The 19,847-nt window shown below is 43.8% G+C and overlaps 1 protein-coding gene across 5 annotated transcripts in view; it reads left to right on the top strand.

Annotated features, from left to right (window-relative positions):
- The window catches only part of GLI2 (GLI family zinc finger 2), a 195,198-nt gene that overhangs the window by 36,297 nt on the left and 139,054 nt on the right, over positions 1-19,847 (top strand). For 4 of the 5 annotated variants that reach the window (XM_054830594.1, XM_054830597.1, XM_054830596.1 and 1 more), the window contains exon 2: positions 14,615-14,777. In XM_054830594.1, coding sequence (XP_054686569.1) covers positions 14,645-14,777 — 133 coding nt within the window. In that variant the 5' untranslated portion in view covers positions 14,615-14,644. Of the gene's footprint in view, positions 1-14,614; positions 14,778-19,847 lie in introns of those variants that run through there. The other variant, XM_054830598.1, reaches the window with a different exon arrangement.

Raw genomic sequence — 19,847 nt, 5'->3', positions numbered from 1 at the left:
GGTACTGCAGTTAATTATATACAGATTTTTGCGCTTATCGGTAATACAGTCACGATTCTTGGCAAGGACACCATGTCTTGGTAGAACAGCGGGGTGGGACAACAGTGTGTGCAGCCCCCTTTCTCCCCGGTGGGCCTGTGCTGGGAGCTGAGGGCTGCTCCATTGCACCTGATGAGACAGGAATCATTTATTCCTCTAACAAATAGACCTCTTCCTCTGTGTGTTTTCCCTGCAGTTATTTACACATGATGTTGTTTGCTTTGAGGTCTCGCACGCACTGTGATTTGCATATGGTGCTGGAGCTCCTGACGGTTCATTCCTTTGATTGCTGATTCTCATGGCCCTGCAATCTGCCTTTAGCTGCCAGTGCACTTGTGTAGCTGTAGGGCTGTAACCCGAAAGGCCGCAGGTCTGGTAAAAGCTGGAAGAGTGTTCTCCAAGGCTCACGGTATGAGTGGTCGTGTCCAGGTCCCACCCAAAAGACAAGGCAGGAGCCACGTGGCTTTGGGTCTGTTTTGCATCATTGCACTGGCCAGCAAAAGGGAAGGCTTAATTAAACATTAATGAATGTTCACAGCTACTAGTCCTCTGCTTTAAAAATCTCAGTGGGGTGCAGTGATGAAAAGCATACCCTATGCATGTTTCAGGTCTGTTTCTCTGAAGGCATTTGCCTGGATATTTTCCACGTGAATGAAGTCTGATCTTCGGTTACAAGAGTGCTAAGGGAAGACATCTAATGTTTTTTCAGTATGCCACTAATGATTTGGGGATGGCCAACATTTTTTGTTTTCAAAAGATACATTTTTTTTTCTAACTGTTTTTCTAGTAAACATTTTATAAGTTAGCAATAAATCTGTGAAAATCTGAGTTTGCAGTGGAGATACTGGCTCCAAAATAGAAAGTGTGTTGAGCTGTCTCGCTTGTAATGCATGAAAGGCTGGGAAAAGCCCAAAGGGACAAAGTGGTACCAACTGTTGGGTAACTGTGGACACGGCTTAAAGACAAGAAATTGTGTGGACATCTATAGCTGGTGACATGTCCTCTATCCCTGTGCCTTCAGTTCTATGAAAGTTTGGGCTCAAATGGATGACTGTAGAGATGGGAGATAACGTTTAATTTCTTCAGTAGAGAAACACCTAACTTGCTTTTCATTCAAGTGCTAGGTTATGACAGCAATTAGGATGAATACTTGAAGAGGTGTTTCAGTATTTCTAGTGTATAATTTTGAATGTTGAGATGCCCTGACACTGTGTGTTATGCAGAGAGCAAGGAGATAGAAGAAATATGCTCTTTCTTTGAGAGGGACAAGTGAGTTATGATAAATGAGTTACACAAATGATTATTCCCTTACTTGAGGAAAAATACAGTGCAGAGACAGTTAACTGAAGAACCCTAGTATTTCTCCTAAAATCAGAACAATGGATCCTGATTTTTCCGAGTGGATCTGATTCTCAACTTGGAGACCTGTAATAGAGCAGAAGGCAGTCCAAGTCAACAGTTTCGTTGGTGAAAACTAGTTATGAATGAGACTGGGAGTGGACGCATATTTCTGGTCTGTATGACCAAACCGACTCAAAGAACACATATTTAGGCCCTGATTGAAGAAAGTGCATACGCATTTACTGAAGTCTCCCTGAAGCCAATGAGATTGAAAGCACAGTGTGGTAGGCTTTGAAGGGCTTTGAAAGAGGAGACAATGGTTGAGGCAAAACAAAAGAGCATGCCATCAAAGGATGTAAAGCAAAGTGACAGGAACAAAGTGACAAGCTAGGAAAATGCTCTTTGCTCCCACATTCTGAATGGCTGTGAAATCAGCTTTGTACTCATTAGAGACAATGTAAAGGAACTTGCTGTAAATGAAAATGAATGGCTTAGAGGCTGGTGTTTTGAGTTTAGATGTGTAGGTGAGTGGCAGGAAGCTCAAGGAAGCGCCAAGCTCTGAGACATTGTGCTGAAGGAAGAAGCCGGAGTCAGAGGTGGCCCAGAGGCAAAATCTTACAGTGAGGTTGGAGGAACCTGAGGACCACCCCAGGTTTCAGACTTGAGTAACAAACAAGATGATCTCCACTTCTACAGCATTTGGCATCCTTTGCCACCTTCTAACCATGGCCAGCCTGCTGTGAGACGATGTTTGAGAGGCAGACTGAGGTTTCTGTGTGGTTGGAGGGAATTGGGTCTGAACTAGGTCGATCTGTGAGTAAAATGTAGGAAAGGTTTAGTAGAGAGAAATCCCAGAGGCAACTGGATACAGAAGATTGGATACAGCTTAGCTGTGAATGAGGAGGAAGATGGAGAGTTACAGGCACAAGTGGGATTTTGTTTTCAGAGAGAGGCAGACCAGGGTTTGTGAGGAGAAGGAGCAGAAAAAAAGAGAGAAAAGGCAAGGAGAGTAAGAAAAGTGGCTGTGACATAGTTTAGAAGAGAGTTGTGGAGGAGTGAGGCAATTAGAGAAGAGCAGATGAAACTCTAGGAGCAGAGAAGAAGTGGTAGACGGGAGGTAAAAGCCTTATCTTGTTTTGACTGTTTTCTCTGGGAAGAACTCAACAACCTTGTGTGCAAAAAAAAAAAGATACAGAGATAGAATATAATTATACGAATTAATATACAACAGAAATAATGTACAATAACTACAAGGTAAATAAGTAGTAACTGTTACTAGCAGTACTAAAAAGCTATATATATGCGTGTGTGTATACGCATGCTCCTCTTAAAGGCTTCTCTCCTGAAGGATTTATATTAATCCTTTGCATTTTGTTTTAAATTAGATAGTATCAAGGAACAAAAGCAAACAAGGAGGAAGTATTTACAGGGTCTTCTCAGACTAGACTTAATTATTTGAGTCTTATGTAATGAAATAGTAAAAAACTTTTTTTTTTTTTTGGTGCATTGACTAGTGGCCACAGCAGTCACTGTGCCCCAAAGTCTGGTATAGCCTCTGAATAGCTGTGGGCACCCAGCAAGAGTGAATACAGTTTCCAGTGCTCAGCCCCTGGCCTGGTTACCACCAAACACAGTTCTTTTGCTTCACTTGGTTCAACTGCCCGGTTGCATGCACACAACGTGGTTCCTAAACCATTCCTCTGAGCCATAGCAACCTGCTGACATTTGCTAAAGGTTTACTACTAGCCTGGGTTTTGTTCCAGTAAGTTTTGTGAACATGAGATGTGCTGACCTGTGAGCCTCGCTCGTTTAGTATGTGAAACATACTGCAGGGCAGCAGAGGATCGGACCTCCTCCTGTTTCCAGTCTTCTGTAGGCTGTGGAGACACCACTGCTGGTGTTGAGAAGGGAGGGGGTTTTTTCGTAACTTTTATAAGAGAATGAATTAAACTACAATGTTATTTCTTTCCTTTTTGATGATGGCAGCTACTTGCCAGACCAAGAAACCTAGTCAGTCCTTGTAAGCTACCAAGTAAAAATTGCATGATACTCCGTTGGTGAACAGTTTTATATCTGTCTCAGTCATCAAAATACTTGTAGTGCGGTAGACATAACTGCATAGTAAAGGAATGTATAGTCGGCAACATTGCCATTGGCAGGACATAAACACCTCAGAGTTTATCAGTGTTCTGGGAGATGTTTATTACTTGAGTCTTACTAAGTCCTTATCACAAAAGAAAAAAATAGAGAAGTTGGAAGGTAGAAGTTAGTTTTGCTTATCAGCAGAGGCCGGCATGGTAAGATTCCATCATTATAAATGCAGATGTTTTGATCTGTGAAGGTATGGTAAATCAACCGTTTATAACACACTGATGTATAGTTGCGTAAGATCGCAGAGGATCAAGATGCTGATCTAGTCTGACTTTTTCTATAACACCATCAGAGGACTTTCCTGTACTTAAAATCATCCATGTCCAGTGATGAGTCCTAGACTACAGCAGATCTTTTGGAAAAATAGCTGAACAAAATGTCAGCTCTGCAGTGCTAGCGTGTCTGTCACCAGCCTCAATCCAGTGCTCTTCTCTGTTGAAACTGGGAGCCTTGTTTCTAATCTGAATTTCTCTAGTTTAACTTCTAGCTCTTAGTCTTTGTAATTGGTATTAGGTAACTGTAATTGGTTTAGCCATAGATTCTTGTAAAGTCTGTTACCTCTGGGTCAAAAAACATCTCTTATCAAATTTTTGTTGATTATACATGTATTAGTATTACTGACCAAGTCATCCTGCAAGGACCTCTCTTTTGAGCTCTCTCATGTTTCTCATGGATAGCACTGGAGCCTTTGCAATTTTCTTCTTTCCACTTGAATTGCGGACACCACAGCTGGGTGTAGCATTCCATTAACAGTCAATCCAGGGTTAGACAGAGAGGCTTTATAACCTCCCAAAGTCTGCTTAGACAAACACATTTTGCTTTAGTTGTTTGGATACCGGCAACCTCCATAGAGCTTGTCAGCCACTGTTTGCCCACCATAAACTTCAAGTTGTCTCTAGTCAGTGTTTCTCAAAACACAGCCTTCATTTTAATTGTTTTCCAGATGTGAGGCCTTGTATGTAGTTGCTTTAAAATACATAATCTTTGTATCTAGCCCATCTACGGATAGAGAGCAGGTCACTGGTACAAAGCAATCATCTTTATTTACTGTGTCTGCAGTCATTTGTCACTGACAAACTTCACAATTGTATTTGTTTGCAGTCACTGATACGCAAAATGATTGTAGCTCTCCAATCATATGAATGTTTCCACCAGATTCAGTAATACTGGTCAGGACTAATTTGTGTATTAAATGAGCTATTCCATTTCTTGTTTATTACTCAGGTTCACAGCGTTAGAGTCTACACAATTAAGGAATCTCTTCTCTTTGAGTCCCTTGGTACCTTGATTAATTTTAATCTTGACGTCTTGATTTCTGGCTAAATGAGTGCTCATTTTCACCCTTGTCTTTTGTCATTAGCTAAATACCCTCCTGAATACTTTAGCCTGTCTCCTGAAAGACTTATTCCCTTCCACTGAAATGACAGCCAGCCACGTCGCACAGTCTCTTTTCTCTGTAGAAGACCTGCGCTGCTGAAAACTGAGGAGCTCTGCCTTGCACTGCTTACTTAACCATTAATTTTTAGAATCATATATAGCCCTGTAACTTGAGTCACAGCTCACAGAAATAAGCACTGTTCAGAATATTAATTTCATTCTCCCTCACATAAAGTTCCTTGCAAGGACTCTTGGTCATTCTTGACTCTTTCTCTGCTGGTGTGCTTGGTGTCCTTGCAGAGTAGGCTGCGTTGTGCTTCATGGGTATGTCCCACATAGCTCTGTCCTCTCCTACTACATCAACTGTCAGATATTTCAACAGTTTTGGGACTTGCAAATGCCAGTGATTCACTCCCTGTTACTTGTGAGCATGAGGCTGGACCCAATGACCTCCACAGGTCCCTTCCAACCCCAAATACTCTATGATCCTGTCAGAAACTCTTCTCCCATTCCCATCTGGAGGAATTTTTCTCCATTCTCCGGTTTATGAACTGCCAACCATTTTATGTGGTCTGTGTCCTGCCTTCAGCTGGCAACTGTAGTCTTATAAGGACAATATGTGTTTCTACCCAGTGTGGAATAGCAGCTTGTGTGGTGTATGTGTTCAGCAGAGGAAAACGAGCCAATTGAAGTGTTGCTTTTTTGTTTTTAATTACATTCTTGTTTCCTTCCCAGGCTTCTCTCTTCTACATACTTACACGTGTGCCTCCAGAGGGAGGATTCAATAGGCTGATGAAGTGAACTGGAATGTTTAAAAATAAACCAAAACTTTGTAATGAAACATGTTCTGCAAGAACCCAGTTGCTACAAGGATTTTTGCAAGGATGCAGTCCTTTATCTTTCATTGCTGAAAATAAAGGTTTTCCTTCCTTGAGACAAATGAGGATTTTCTTATCCAAGCTTTGGAGCCTGTTCAATGTCATCTGGATGGACTAGTCACTACAAGACAACATTACTCATCCCACCCCTACATAAAGCAAACCCATTAAACTTCACTGCATGTGGTTTGTATTTGGGGTTTCATTCATGAGAGTTGAAAGTGCCCAAACTACTGCAGCACGGAAGTGAAACCCTGTGAGGATTCTCCTTCAGTCACCACCAGCCAGCAAAGCATTCACTTCCACCTTCTCAAAAGCTCTCTCAAATCTCATTTCAAGGCAGCTCTTTTCCCCCTATCCAAATCTGTCCACCCTCACCTGCCCCGTGGAACCTGCATGAACATCTCTGTTCAGAAACAGCATTTCTGCTCCACTTGTAGTACGCACAATTTACTTTCTTAATAACTTTTACTCATAAACCTGCTGAAAAATCAATAGGTTAATTATTACTGATTTGGAATTACAGTCTAATTTTGTTGTAAACAGTTTAACTGCTGGTCCTCCACCCTGGTCTTAATACAGTCTGTGTTCAGTTGTTATCCACCCTGGTGTATCTGCCAAGCGCCACAGATGTTTTATCTGACGTTAGTTATTAACAGTTTCTGCTCTTGTTGGAGCACGAAGACTTGATGAAGGGGTTTTTTGGGTTTCTTTATTTTTTTTTCTTTTTCTATCCTGTTGTGAAGAGGTTTCCTAAAATGAAAACAATACTTTTTCATTAGATACATGTGAACACATACAGGTAATATTTGTCTTTTTTTCTTTCCTCTTTGGAAAAAAACCAGAAAATTCTATAACAGGAAGTTAAAAACTTATTTGGATTTACATAAAAAAAATAAACTTAGATAACTCTTTTGCCAAAGTTCTCTCTCCTTAAAACAAAAACAAACCCAAACAAACAAAAAAAGCCAAGTGAAGATTCATGGACCAGTTATAATGGTGATGCATCACTTGTGAGCATTTTTTGTTTACCTGGTGGCATCCTTCCATATTTTTGCAGCATGTTAACACGGAGTCTGAACGCAGGAGTCTCTATTATCTTGACGGTTTTTTGCATGTTGGAATTCGCATAGTAAAAATTTTCTCATGATAAGACATGTAGGATTGGCTTTGTAAAAGTACAAGCATGACTTTGTTTTCCTGTTCCACCACAAAAGGCTCTTCCCTCCAGCCCCCACTCCTCCATCTTCTCAGTTCTTCCAAAGTAAGAAACAAAGATAACTTCTGAGAGAGAGGAGGGAAAGTCATGTACCCCAGCCTGCATGTCTCAGCATGAACCAATGCCGAATCTGTCTGCCTCTGAGCTTTTATGTTTGCTTATATGTTTTGATGATGTATTGTAATTGTTTATAACCCAGCATCTGAAAGATAATTTCTGTTCAAGGCTCTAAGGCTGGCAACTTGAAAATATACTTGAAGTGGGCAAACGATTCAAATTTATTTGGTATTTTATAAATTGGCCTTATTTGTAAGGAAGCAGCAACATTAAAGTGACATTAGTGTTTGTGAAAAATATGAACAGCAGGCTAAACCTAAAGAACGGGTGAAATGTGAGTTCCTTTATTCAATATCATCTCCTTTCCAATAACCACAACCCAGAAAGTAAATGGCTTTAGAAAGGGAAAACCCATTTATATTTCCAGTGGCCTCAGTGTTGTCATCTGGTGTCATAGAGTGTCCTAAGATAGCCTGGCCTCTGGTTGACATTCCTGAAGGATGCCTGTTTCCCGTAGGTCCTGTGTCCCATCTGTCAGCCTTGCCCAGGACAAGGGGTCCCAGGGTGCTGGGTACCCCTGTGCAGACACCAGCATTGCACCCTTGCTCTCCAGGGCCCATTAGTGTCTGGTCTCTGCTGGGAAGGTCTCCAAGGAGCATCCAGCTGGTGCACGCTAGTTCTGGAGCAGGTTGCTGAATACTTGTAGATGTTTGAGATGGTGATAATTTCTGATCACTACTAAGTCCACTGGCCTTGTTTGATATAAGTAGAAGGCCACTGTGGTCAATGTAAGGAGAGACAGTGCTTGTGACTCTTTCTGAGTTGTATCTGACGTTGCTTCTCTTCACGTGTCTGGCACCACATGAAGCAGTGAATTGCATCCTTGTGTCTAGGTACTCTATCTACAAAGGGTGATAGAACATGCTGGAGAGTTGCATTCCTCGGAGTGTTTGCAGGGGATATTTCTTCCATCAGAGACTCTAGACCCTTGCATTTCTCCATTTTACTTCCTTACAAGTTTCCTGAATGTCTTCTGTCTCTGTGCCATGCCTCCCTGCGATGCTAGATGTCATGCCGTGCCCTCCCCTGCCACAGCGCAACTATATAGCTCCCATCTCTCATGGTACCAGGTCTGCCTGCAGCCTCTTTCTTTCTCCTTTCCGTGCTGCTCTTTTCTCTCTCCACAGGATTTGCTATTGCCTGCCTTATGCCTGTGCTTCCATTCACTCATATTCTTCAGTAATGTCTTACCTATGCTAGTCTCTAAAGTCATCCTTTTCCCTTATTTCTTCTCTGTCTTCCAGGCTCTTCTCCCATTTCAGGAACCCCCTGGTCTTTCCACATCCAACCAATCATCCTCACAAACATCTGTCCTTCCCTCATGCCTCCTTCCCATCATGCATTCTTCCATGCTTTCCCTTCTTTTTTTACCTCCCTGGGCAGAGTTGTGCCCATTGGCACCTGGAATATTCCCAGATCTTCTAAAGCTGGTTGGAGGTGATGTTCTGAAGTTATCACATTACAGAGAAATGCTGCCAAGCACCAGGCAGTCCTGGGTGCACTTTGACCCCTCGTATTAAGGCAACAGTGGCTTCTTCCTCATGCTTTTGGTTTGCTATTGCCATATGGAAATAGCAGATGGTGTTGATCAGGAAGTTAATCTAGAAGCATATCCGTTTCATGCCGTACGCGAAAGATTTGTTCATTAAACTTAGAACTCTAATTTAAAGCCAATTAACAGAGTGATTTGAAGAGACTTGTTGTTTTTGAAGTTCAAAAGAGATGCTAAGTCTCTGATTTCAGCCTTTGTACATTCCAGAACCTGTATAACTATTGCAGTGTTGCCAGCTCTCCTGGGTTTTTTTGTCTCTTTTTTTTTTTTTTTTTTTTTTTTCTTCTCTCCCCCCCCCCCCTCATTTTTTTGAGTGATGCAGCTTTTGCCATGGGCTGGAACTGTTTGTTGAACCCTAATAAATGCCCAGCTTTCTTAGCAATTTCAGCCCTGCATTTGGGGGTGGGTGGGCAGAACTCGTGTGTCTTTCTATCCTCTTTGCTGAAAGCCAGCACAGCTCCCTCCTCCCTCCCTTCAGCAGCTCGGTGTTGCTCTCCTCTAAGCAGGAGTTGGGGAAGGAGGTAGAAAAATGGAAGAAGCCCTGAGCTCTGTGCCCTCCTACCACCACTTCTGTCACCATGGGGTCATCTCTGCTTCCTGTCCTCTCCCTCCCCATAACATCTTCCAGAAGCTGGTACGGACCCACCACAGAAGCTATCTCAAGCTTGGAAGGGGCAGCAGGGGCCTCCAGACAGGCAGCTACTGCTCTACACACGCACAGCCCGGCATACAGCTCTAATTTCCATGTGTAATCAACCCTGTAGGATTGGTCCAAGCAGACCATTCCTAAAAAATGTCAAGATGGGAAAGCATGTCAGGAGGACCCCAAAAGTGATTAGTTTTGAATTGATATTTATGCTGCTTTTACCTGAGATTGATATTCTGTAAACACCTGTAGGTCCTTCAGCAACAGACAGTGTATTTGGATAGGTCCAATATTTAGTAGCGGCATGTGTACAGAAAAAACTTTCTTTAGTAATTTGAAGCTGTTGCTGATATAAAAGAAAATAGAAGGGTCAAGTTTTGCTGTGGTATAGAGCCTATGACTTCACCGGGTTAACTGCTGCTACTTCCGTGTAATTGAGAACATAATTTGGCTCAAACCCTGGGAGACTGAAAAGGATCAGAGCAGCCACTGTATTAAGCCAATGTTCAAAACAGTTGGCTCACACTGAATTTCACACTCAGAAGGCTTTAGCTGTATGACACAGTCCACTGCAAAAGAAGAGATGGTTGGAGTATTTCTTTGTTTATCTTGACTAAAACAGCATGCCAGGAAAAGCTACCAAAATGTGGTATTGCACCTATGTGGGGGGCAATATGGCAGAATTGATAAAGTATCTCCCTGTGGGTATGTGAGGACAAAACCTGGTGAGAGCTGTGCCAAGGCTTCCCTTGGTTATCCCAGCTCCTGTTGGTCATGCCAGGAGCTGGCAGCAGTGGGGCTTCATCCTGGCCCTGCTGTGGTGGAGGTGGTGCTGGTGTCAGCAACCAGTATGCCTCCATCATGTCGCCATGCGTGAGGGGCTCCAGTAGAGATGCACTTAAAATGAAGGATAGGATGGGCATTGGTCTGAGAAAGCACAAAATATTGACAGAAGCAGAATGGCTGCTGGAGACCTCCTTTGGGAATCCCTTCCTGCTGCCCCGCGGGGATGCCAGGTATGAAGGTGGCATTCAGTGACTGCAGTGGCTTCTGGAGGATTGGACCTGTGTCACCTCTGCCAGAGAGGCTCACTCCCACACTGCTACTTAGTCTTTGAGGAGAGGTGGCCAAAATTGGTGATTCAAGTTTCACAGAAAATCTTGGGGTGCAGAAATCTATGTTTTCTGCTCTGTCTAGGGGAGGAGAAGGGGGGTTCCTGATGAAAGAAAAATCCTGAAGCAGGAAATAACATCTTTTCAAGAAAAGGGTGCATGGGGGTTATGGCTGATGAGTATCTGTTTAATCCCAAGTTTGCTGGAAGTCCCACTCAGACTGATGCCCTCCAAAGGAGACAGGCGCTTTGCGACAGCACTTTCGACCATTCCTCGAGCACTTAGCGGGAGGGATTGTTTTATTAGGAAAGTTTACGGCTTCTTGTTTTCCCTCAAAGGCAAATGTGACTTTGTTGTTTTTAATTCTGTTGGGATTTCTCCCTTTTAATATACAACACAGCTGTTAAAATAGCTGGGGTTGTCTAGGGCAAATCATATAGCACTTTCCTTGTTCAGATCTCAGATGGCTGCCTTTTTAGTGTCGCGGCAGAATTATATTACAGGGCATATGAATAGTGCTGGTATTAGTGTCAAAATCAATTACCCAACCCTCCTCCTGCAGAGAAAGCTACAAACCTTAGGAACAATCTGAGTAATCCATTCTGGGTTTCTAATTCTGAGTAATGATGGAGGGCAGAGACTTGTGCTTGAATAAGTGCACAGGGTCTTTCTCCGTATAGTCACTCTTAAATGCATGCTCTTTACAGGAAAAAGCAGGCTCCCTGTGAAACCCTTTTTCATGCCAAATGGCTTGCTGCTAAGATTAATCTGTCATTGAATTTATAAATTCTGTGTGGCACAGAGCAGCGGAAAAAGTTTAGCATTGAACAGAAAGCAAAGTATGTATTGCTTAAAAAATGAATGTTGTGCTCTTGGATGGTGTGGATTGACTGCCTCCATCAATATGTCTTCTTATACTGGTAATAAAAATACTTCCATAGCCTTGTGCCTCCAAGGATCTCAAAGCACTTTGCAAATAGGGCAAAGTACTATTTCCTATTTTACAGCTCTGGAAACTGGCTGCGAGAGAGGTTAAGCTTTTTGCCCAGGGACACAGAGGAGACTGTAGCAGAGCCAAGATGGGAACCTAAATCTCCAGAGCCCCAGCGCTGTGTCCTGGTCACACACTGCACCAAAGCACAGCAGGTCTGTGAAACCTCAGGAGATGGGGTACGAAATCAGCGTTGGTGCTCCTTTGCTCCCTGGTCTCCGTCCCGGTCTGTGGGTAGAGGTGCTGAGCAGGGCAGGATCCAGCCGAGGAGGACACAAGCATCCTCCTGGGCTGGGATGCTCATCTCTGGTTGTGGGTGACTGTGGAAGGAGAATAACTTTTAATTGCTGCTGACTTGAGGAAAAGCTTGGAGCCTTGCATCCAGCCTGCTCTGCCCCAAGCACCTTTACAAAGGAAAAATAATTATAGGCTTATTACCCTAATTCCTGTAATATTAGAGTAGTTGCATTCTTTTTTTTTTTTCCTAATCCAGTATTTGAGAAGGATTTACCTGTTTAATACAACCATTTATTAGAAACACTTGATTTTTTTTTTGTTTTATTTTGTTTTTAATTCATAATTCATCTGAAAAAAGAACATAGAGCTACAAAGGCCAGACTTTCAAATACGGGCCTGCTCTCTTGTCAAATTCCGGTTGGATAAATGACACATCTGAAAAACTGGGTCCCAACTGAGGTGTCCGTGACAGAGATTTAGAGATCTCATTTCAGGCACTTCTCTGGAAAAAAAGCAAGGCTCTAACCTGCATGTTTCACAGGATAACAATTTCTATCACTAGTTTCTTCCTTCCCTCCCTGGCTGCTGTGCTCTGCAGGCCCCAAGGGAGGTCCCTCAGCCTGAGGCTGCCCTGAGGGTCAGGGTGACTGCGGAGGGAGGAGGCTGGGACGGTGCGAGGGCGAGCGTCTGGTTTCAAACAAAAGTGCAAAGCCTTGAAAGGAGGGACTAAGAAGAAACAGGTGGGGGGGCTAGTAATATAGCCTCTGAAGTTTATTTGCTTAATGAACAGAAGCCTAGGCTGTCAGACCTAGGTCAAATACTCCTCCAGTTGGAGCGTATTTATTTCATACGCGGTCTGTAACCCAACCTGATTTCTGGATTAAACCGCTGTAAAGTCCTGGCCCCCCCGAAGCCCATCCCATGTTTGCCATCAAGCCCAGCACATGCCGGGGCAGGACCTCGAGGGGCCACCTCAGTATTCACTGGAGCCTTGTGTCATCAGTAAAGCCTGTAATTGTGGGTCCTGTCATTTCCAATGCAAGCTTTGCTGTTTACAGCTGCAAATCATGACCGAAGATCCATCACTTAGTTGTCCCATTAATGCCAGCTGTGCCTGGAGGCTCCCAGGATAAGCTGCTGAGGCTGCAGCACACAGTTGCTTGGTGGGCCACCATCCTGATGGAGCCCAGGCAGCGGTGACAATGCTGGAAGACCACATCCACCATATGCCAGGTTGCTCTGGGGTGCCAGCAAGGATGGCTTTATATTTATAGGAAAATTTTAAAGTAGCTCAGAGGAGGAGGTGGTTTAGGACAGCCTGTCTCAAACAATGGTGCCATGTGGAGGGCCTCCAACAGCGGGTGAGAGGGAGTCTCGGGCCACGTGCCGGCTACGCTGAGCCATGGACCTCATCGTGTAGCGGGGACAGAGGGTCTTCACTTCCCTGCTTGTCTGATGTGGAGTTACAGCACAAAAACTACTTGAAAACCAGCAAAATAGCGAGGGGGAAAAAGCCCGTCACAAAATGAAGTGCTTACCCCAGGGTCATGAACAACTAAAGGGTAAAAGTTACAGATGGTACATGGGAGTTCCCGAAATCTTTGTGTGCTCTAGAGTTTTTAGGAGAGTTAATTTTTTAATCCAAAATGTTCAGGAGTCAGTTAATCCTCCAGAGCGAAGGGAGGGAATTTTGAGCTGGCACAATGACAGCAAAACTACCTGCACGCACAAAAAGGTTTTCTAGTTTCCCAGACATTTTTTGGCTGATCCTATTAATTCCAGTAAGGTAAACAGCCAGTGTGCTCCAGAATATCTCAGGAGCTGAAAAATTTGCATCTGAAAATTTGCATGTGAAAAATTGCAGATCTGCATTAAAATTAGGAAGGAAAGGAGGAATTAGCAGTGGGTTTTCCCAAGACCAGCCTAGGGCTGGTAGTGCCAGGTATCTCTGTGGGTTTTGTGAAAACAGGAGTCACATGGAGACATTTGAAATAAAACAAGTTAAAACGGGGTGAACAAAAGTATTTGCAGTCAGAAATGAAGCATGCCTCCTCATCTAAGAGGAGCCCTATTTTTGCATTAAATTTGGGATACCCCTATGTTTGCTTTTGGGAGACCAGTCAAGTTTGAATTGTGCAGAACAAACAACAACAAAGTTCAGGAGTTGTTATTTTTCATGGACCTAAGTTTAAAAAAAACAGGTTATTTGTGCTTTGGTATCTTTTTGGTTTGTGGAGCTTTCACTGGTGCTTATTCGACCATTTGTAATGGGGGTAAAGCTGTAGCTGATTTTCAGATGCGACTGGTCAGGATATAAGAACTTGCTTGGGAGAGAGAGGAGTTGGTGGATGTTAGTCTTCACCAGTGAGAGCTGGACGGGCACTGGCAGACCTGCTGTGGTTTATCCGTAAGCACTGTTGAAATGTTCTGGTCAGGGCACTGGTTCAGAACCAGTGCACAGAATAAGCACCAACTGGGGAAAAGGGAAAAAAAAACCAAAACACCTTAAATGTATTTTTATCTGGACTTTTATTGGAAGTTTTTAGCTGACTCAGCTTTTTATTATGATGAGCTAGGTCATGTATAGGATGGACAAATTGGTGTTATAGATCCTAAATTTTTGTCTCTCATTTGTCTTTTAATCCTGGAAAGCCCTTTGGACCTGTAGCCCAAGTTTAAGTGGGGGAAAAAATCTATTTTGGTCCTGATCCTTTTAGGTCTTCAACTGCCTGAAGCCAGTGGGATGTGAGAATACCCATCCTTTTGTAGGCTTGTGCCCTTTTTGCCTGGGGCTGCTGTACTGGCTGTGTTGCTAGAGTTAGAAACCCAGGAAATCTTTGCTGCTCACTATTGACTTTTGAGCTCTGCCAAACCATTGGTCACTTCCTTGTGGAGCTGATTTTGCCCGTTTTGTGAGTGGTGACCAGAATCTGGTTTTGTTTTATGTCCTGTAGGGTTGCTGAGCTGGAAGATGCACGTCTAAGATGGAAACCTCTGCTTCAACTGCTGGTGGAAAAAAAGAAGGGAAAGGTGCAGTTCTGGAGGGGAATGGCTTTACGGAGACGGGGAAGAAACCCACTCCTTTAGCAGCTACAGGAGCAGCAGTGGCACAAGGAGGTACTTTATGTTTTCCACAATTTGAAAGCAGCAGGGGTGTTTTTCATTAGACTGTAAGAATTTAATAAGTACGGTAGCATCTGTCCTCCTGTGAACATGCTGAGTTTATTGGGGTTCTCGGCCATCAGAGGTCACAGGAGCGGGAAGCTGTGTCGCTGTGTGACGTCCAAACGTCACTGCACCGTGACGAGTCACCGCAGCTCCCAGCGAACTGGGCTGGGGTGAGGGAGAGGATGGGTGGTGAGAGGTGGCCGTCAGAGAGTTGAGGCATCCCATCACTGCTTGCCACCAGCTGACGGGTGCTGCATGGCGTAGGCAGCACAGTGCCTGCCGCTCTTCCAGGGAGGAGTTAAAATGTGGCTGGCGAGGCTGGCTGGGGCTGGGGAGCACCTTGTTGTCACGGTCAGGGAGGGGGGTGTCGCGCCGGCTGTGATCCTCCTAATGACCTAAACAGACTGCACCGTTTTCAGTCATTGCTGCTGGGATTTCACGGTTAGGGAGGAATTTGGGATTGTCCAGCCCCAACGCAAGAAGGTTCACAAAGAAACGCCCCTACTTGCGCTGTTCCTGTTAATGTCAGAAATAGCTCAGGTCCTGATTTCTTTTTCTGTCAGTGGTTTTGGCAAGGTTTTGTTCCTGCTGGTGTTGAAGTCAATTGGGAAGCTCTCGTGGACACCTGCGGATATGGGGTCGGTTTTGGTAGGTGCCACACCGGTGTGGAGGGGGATGTATGGACACATTGCTCCTGCCTCCTCTTGCCACCTAAGGCAGGCAGAATACAGCCCCAGAAAACACGTCCCTCTCCGGCACATATGTGCTGGTGGATCTCCAAACTGGTGCCAGGGCCCTTCATGGTGGCTCCAGCTGTGGGCAAGGCCATGCCCACCGGGGAGGCACCACGCTGCCTGTGCTGGGGACTGGGCGTCCTTTCTGGACAGGGCGTAAGGAGACAAACTTAGAAGGGGCTGCGCCAGTTCAGATGTGACAAGAGACATCCCAGCTGTGTAAACTTTGCAGGCAGCATTTTTTTCATTCTTTAAAATATACCTTATTGCTAGCCAGAGCCTACCTCAAAATGAACCCTTCCCCTCCCCTTCCTTCACTGCAGGGTGGTTTCTCATCACCCCAGGAGAGCAGCACAACTCCTCTGTGGGCTCCTCCATTTCTTACACAGCTTGGCTGGAGAGCTTGTGTTTTCTGTTGGCTGAGTTTTGAAGATAGTTCACAGCCCAAATTGCTTAAATCTGCTTTATCTATCCTTCCTTTTCAACACCTTTGTTACTCAGTTTTCATTTCCACATGGACCCGGGAAGGTTCAGATGTACAGAATAAGGTAGCAGCTGCTAGATTATAATCTATCAGATTAGTTACTGTGTTTGATAAGCTTTGTTAGCTTTTCTTAGCCAAAGGAAAGTTTTTCTTAAAAACAACTAGAAAATCTTTTACACAGAGTTGTTTGGAAGGTAACGCAATTTCATGCTGCTGAATGGGTCTGAGCCACCTTTCTTGTGAGCACTACACAAAGTGGCAGAAAGGAAGGCTTGCCAGGTGGCAGAAATAGAGGAGAAGCCGAGGCAGCAACGTGCAGAAATTTGCGAGCCCCCAGCAGATTTTGGTCCCTGTTGAAGAAGCACAGGCTGTAGGGACCACGGGGGCAGCCCTTTTGAGGCATCATCTCTAGCAGATCCAAAGGGCTGATTGGCACCAACAAAGTCCAAATGTGTTAAAATTCAAAACCCACAGATGTGCCGTTATGAATAAACACCTTCTCTCCGCTCGGCATTTGCCTTGGGAGTGACTCCACTGAGGAAGCAGTCACAGCATTTCCAAAGATGCGATGGAAATGAGGATGCCCCTGAGGTGGAGTGTCCATGGCCCATTTGGCACCCCCAGAGCCTTGACTGGATTTTAAGTACCCAGTATTATATGTCCCGTTAGCAGCGTGCTCTCACCTTTGGAAAGAATGATTTACAGGCTCAATATTTCTCCTTTTATTAAGTGGAAGTGGAGACGTGGAGGATTGTTTGAAGATGTCAGGAGAATCATGATGAAAGCATTGTGTAATGAGATGTAAAGAGCGAAATCTATGTCATGCTGTGAAAAGAAGTGCTCATAAATGTCCTAAAATGGCTAGCAGTGAAGTAGGGTGCGATCAGATGCCAGCCCCGGGACTCTGCAGGTGATGCACGTGCTCTTGTTGTTCAGAGGGCTTTCCTTTGAATCCTGGCTTGACATAATACATGCTCCTGAAAGGGAGCAGTGCAGTGCTTATAAGCACAAAAATTAATACAAAGTCGTCTTATAACATCAGTTAATTGCAAGGTGTGATTTAGCAGATGATAACAAAAAGGCTGGGTAGTGATAAGACTGTACTTACGTGGTATTCATGCTAATAGAACATATTTGCTTCACTAAACTAGTGTAATTACTCATAACAGGCCAGAAATGTACATATTTATGCTCATATTCTTACAGAAGAAAGCAAACGAAGCATGGAGGTTAATTACGATGTTCAGCTTGAGGAGGGGAACAGCTTTAAAGGGAGGGAGGGCCTCTGAGCTCCCCACCCTGCTTTGGGGCCATACGAACAAGTCTTTATTCTCATCCAAGACAAACTCTTGATTTTATTTATTGTAGAGGTTTTACTCTTTGTACTAGCATGTGAGAAAGTGGCAGCAAGGCTCAGCTAGTGCTGCAGATCACCAAGCTGCTCTCCAGAGCCACACAAACGTAATTTGCAACACATTTCTTTTCCTTTATTCTACGGAGTCACACAGATGGAGTGCCAGCATAGCATGTTTCTCAGATCATAAGGTTTTCTTTTTCCCTTGTAGAAATGAATAGATTCATAAGGTTTTATTTATAATTAAGGTAATTGAAGCAATAAACTGAATATTAAACAATTGAAGAATAGCTATTTTATTATATTATTATTTAGACTGTATTATGATAAGGTACTAATATGTCCAGTCTCCATTTCTAGTTCCCTCGCTTTGGATATTTGTCCCAAATATTTCCAGCCTTGAATAAATTAAACTATGGCTGTAGGAAAAGAGATCGGTATTGTTGATGTTGTCAGTGGAGAAGAGTCCTTTTGTACTAACAATCTCCATCTCATGTCTTTAGTCTACTATAGCTGCCATTTTAGAGATCTTCTGTGACATTTTTTTTATAGTAATTCATTGATCAGATGTTCAGAAATTGGCCTCACAGAAATGACATCAGAGAAGTCTCTCCTAATTTTCTATTTTTCCATAAATCATGCTGGCCAAGGAGTGAAAGCTCCTCTTTCTTGTTTCAGTAGGTGCACATGTGTTTGTGTGACAGAGATGGAAACTGGTTTTAATCACAGCACATAGGAGCTATAGACAAGTCAGATCTGCAGAAAAGCCTCTCATTTTCAGTGCTTCCACTTCTGGAAGGGCAACCCATAACACTTCATGTTTAGAAAACCCTTTTGCTGAGCGCAGAAGTGCACGTTGCGGCATAGGGTAGGAGACTTGGGAGCAGAGCATCACGTGAGACTGGGTTGTGTCCTCCAGGTTAGCACTGCAACATCCCCCGTATCAGCAGCACAAGGAAGCCCAGGCACGTGGCTGGAGGAGAAATTTAAATGGGCCACTCTTTCAAAGGCAGAGATATTTAGGAAGATGGGTTTCTCATCTTGTAATAAAAATTAAATACAAATTCTCCTAAATGCTAACTGCCTGACTTTAACAAGGCCCAGAATGCACCTTTCCCTCTCCACCCCACCCTCCACATGACACAAACACCAAGTTCCCAAATTGATGGTGTTTATGTTTGAAACATTTTTCTGATGTCTGGCTCTGTCAAGACTAATTTTAGCATTTCTAAAGCTGGGTAAAAATACAGCCTCATTACTTTGATGTCAGAGCATAGTTTACTATTAGTATATTCTGGGGTTTATCATTTTAGTCATGTTTAACACGGCTGCAGCAGGCATGCACTATTAAATCTGGCTTATTTTACATTCCTGTCCGAGATTATTTATTTGGAACAATTTCCTCTCTATCAAAAGACACGGCTAATGCTGAGTTTTAATGTGTTATTTACACACAAAATAACCTATTTACAACTCGGTATCTGCCGCAGGGAGAATGAATGGGGCAGTGCTCCCTTCATCCTGTTGTATCTGAGTTTAACAATCTGGATTGCTAATAGAACCATTTATCACGAGGTGGTAATTTATTTTATGTTAGCTGCACAGGTCTCCCTGCCTCTGATCTATGGAAATACTTTGTATATAATGAAGTTCAACAAGTCATTTGGTGTAAACATGGGGAAACCAAGCTGCAGAACCAGTAAGGCTCTGGCTACACTTTTTTTCTAGGAGGTAACGACGCTCCTCTGATATTAAGGTTTCAGTTGATGAAATACAGCTCTTCGCCCTGCGTGTGCTGTAAGGGCAGAGTGTGGGGCTTTTCTGCAGCAGATCAGAGATTGGGATGGAGCTTGGTCACTTGATTTATGGGCTGGCGGGAACGCTCAGTGCTGCAGAAGTAGCACACTCAGCCCTTTCATAGGCAGAGGAGAAGGGCAGGGAGCACCTCCCATCGCTCTCCAGAGGTCTTCTGTAAGCAAGCCCCAAGTGGCGTTGGCAGGGAATCCTTGTGCAGTTCAGCTTGTCTCAGTGCTGGATTATGGGAAGACCATGTAAATGAGGAGGAGGAAATGCCAGCATCCCAGCAGACCTCAGCACACTGAAAAAATATATAGTTTGTGTGGCCTGAGACTCAGACAAATCAGAAGGAGAACAGCCCCAATGGGGCAGGGATCTTCTCCAAAGAATGTTTTTCATTCAGTAGTTCACATTTTCCAGGAAAAGGAATATAACCAGTACAAGCACGTTCTTAGCTTCCCTGCCCTGTATTGCTTTGCTGTATACAACTTAAAAGGTTGAGATACGCAGTTAACAGAAAAGCCTGGGTTGGCTCCAGGAGGGAAGGGGGCAAGTGGTTAAAACTGAATGATGGGAAAATCCCATAATTTAGACTGTGAAATTCTCCTGACAGCCACTGTCTCTATCGTGTGTCTACTGCATATAGCTCA

This window comes from Grus americana, chromosome 6 (genome assembly GCF_028858705.1).
Source record: "Grus americana isolate bGruAme1 chromosome 6, bGruAme1.mat, whole genome shotgun sequence".
Classification (NCBI taxonomy): Eukaryota; Metazoa; Chordata; class Aves; order Gruiformes; family Gruidae; genus Grus; species Grus americana.
The sequence above is the reverse complement of the archived record's forward strand: the minus strand, read 5'-3'. Positions and strand labels throughout refer to the sequence as shown.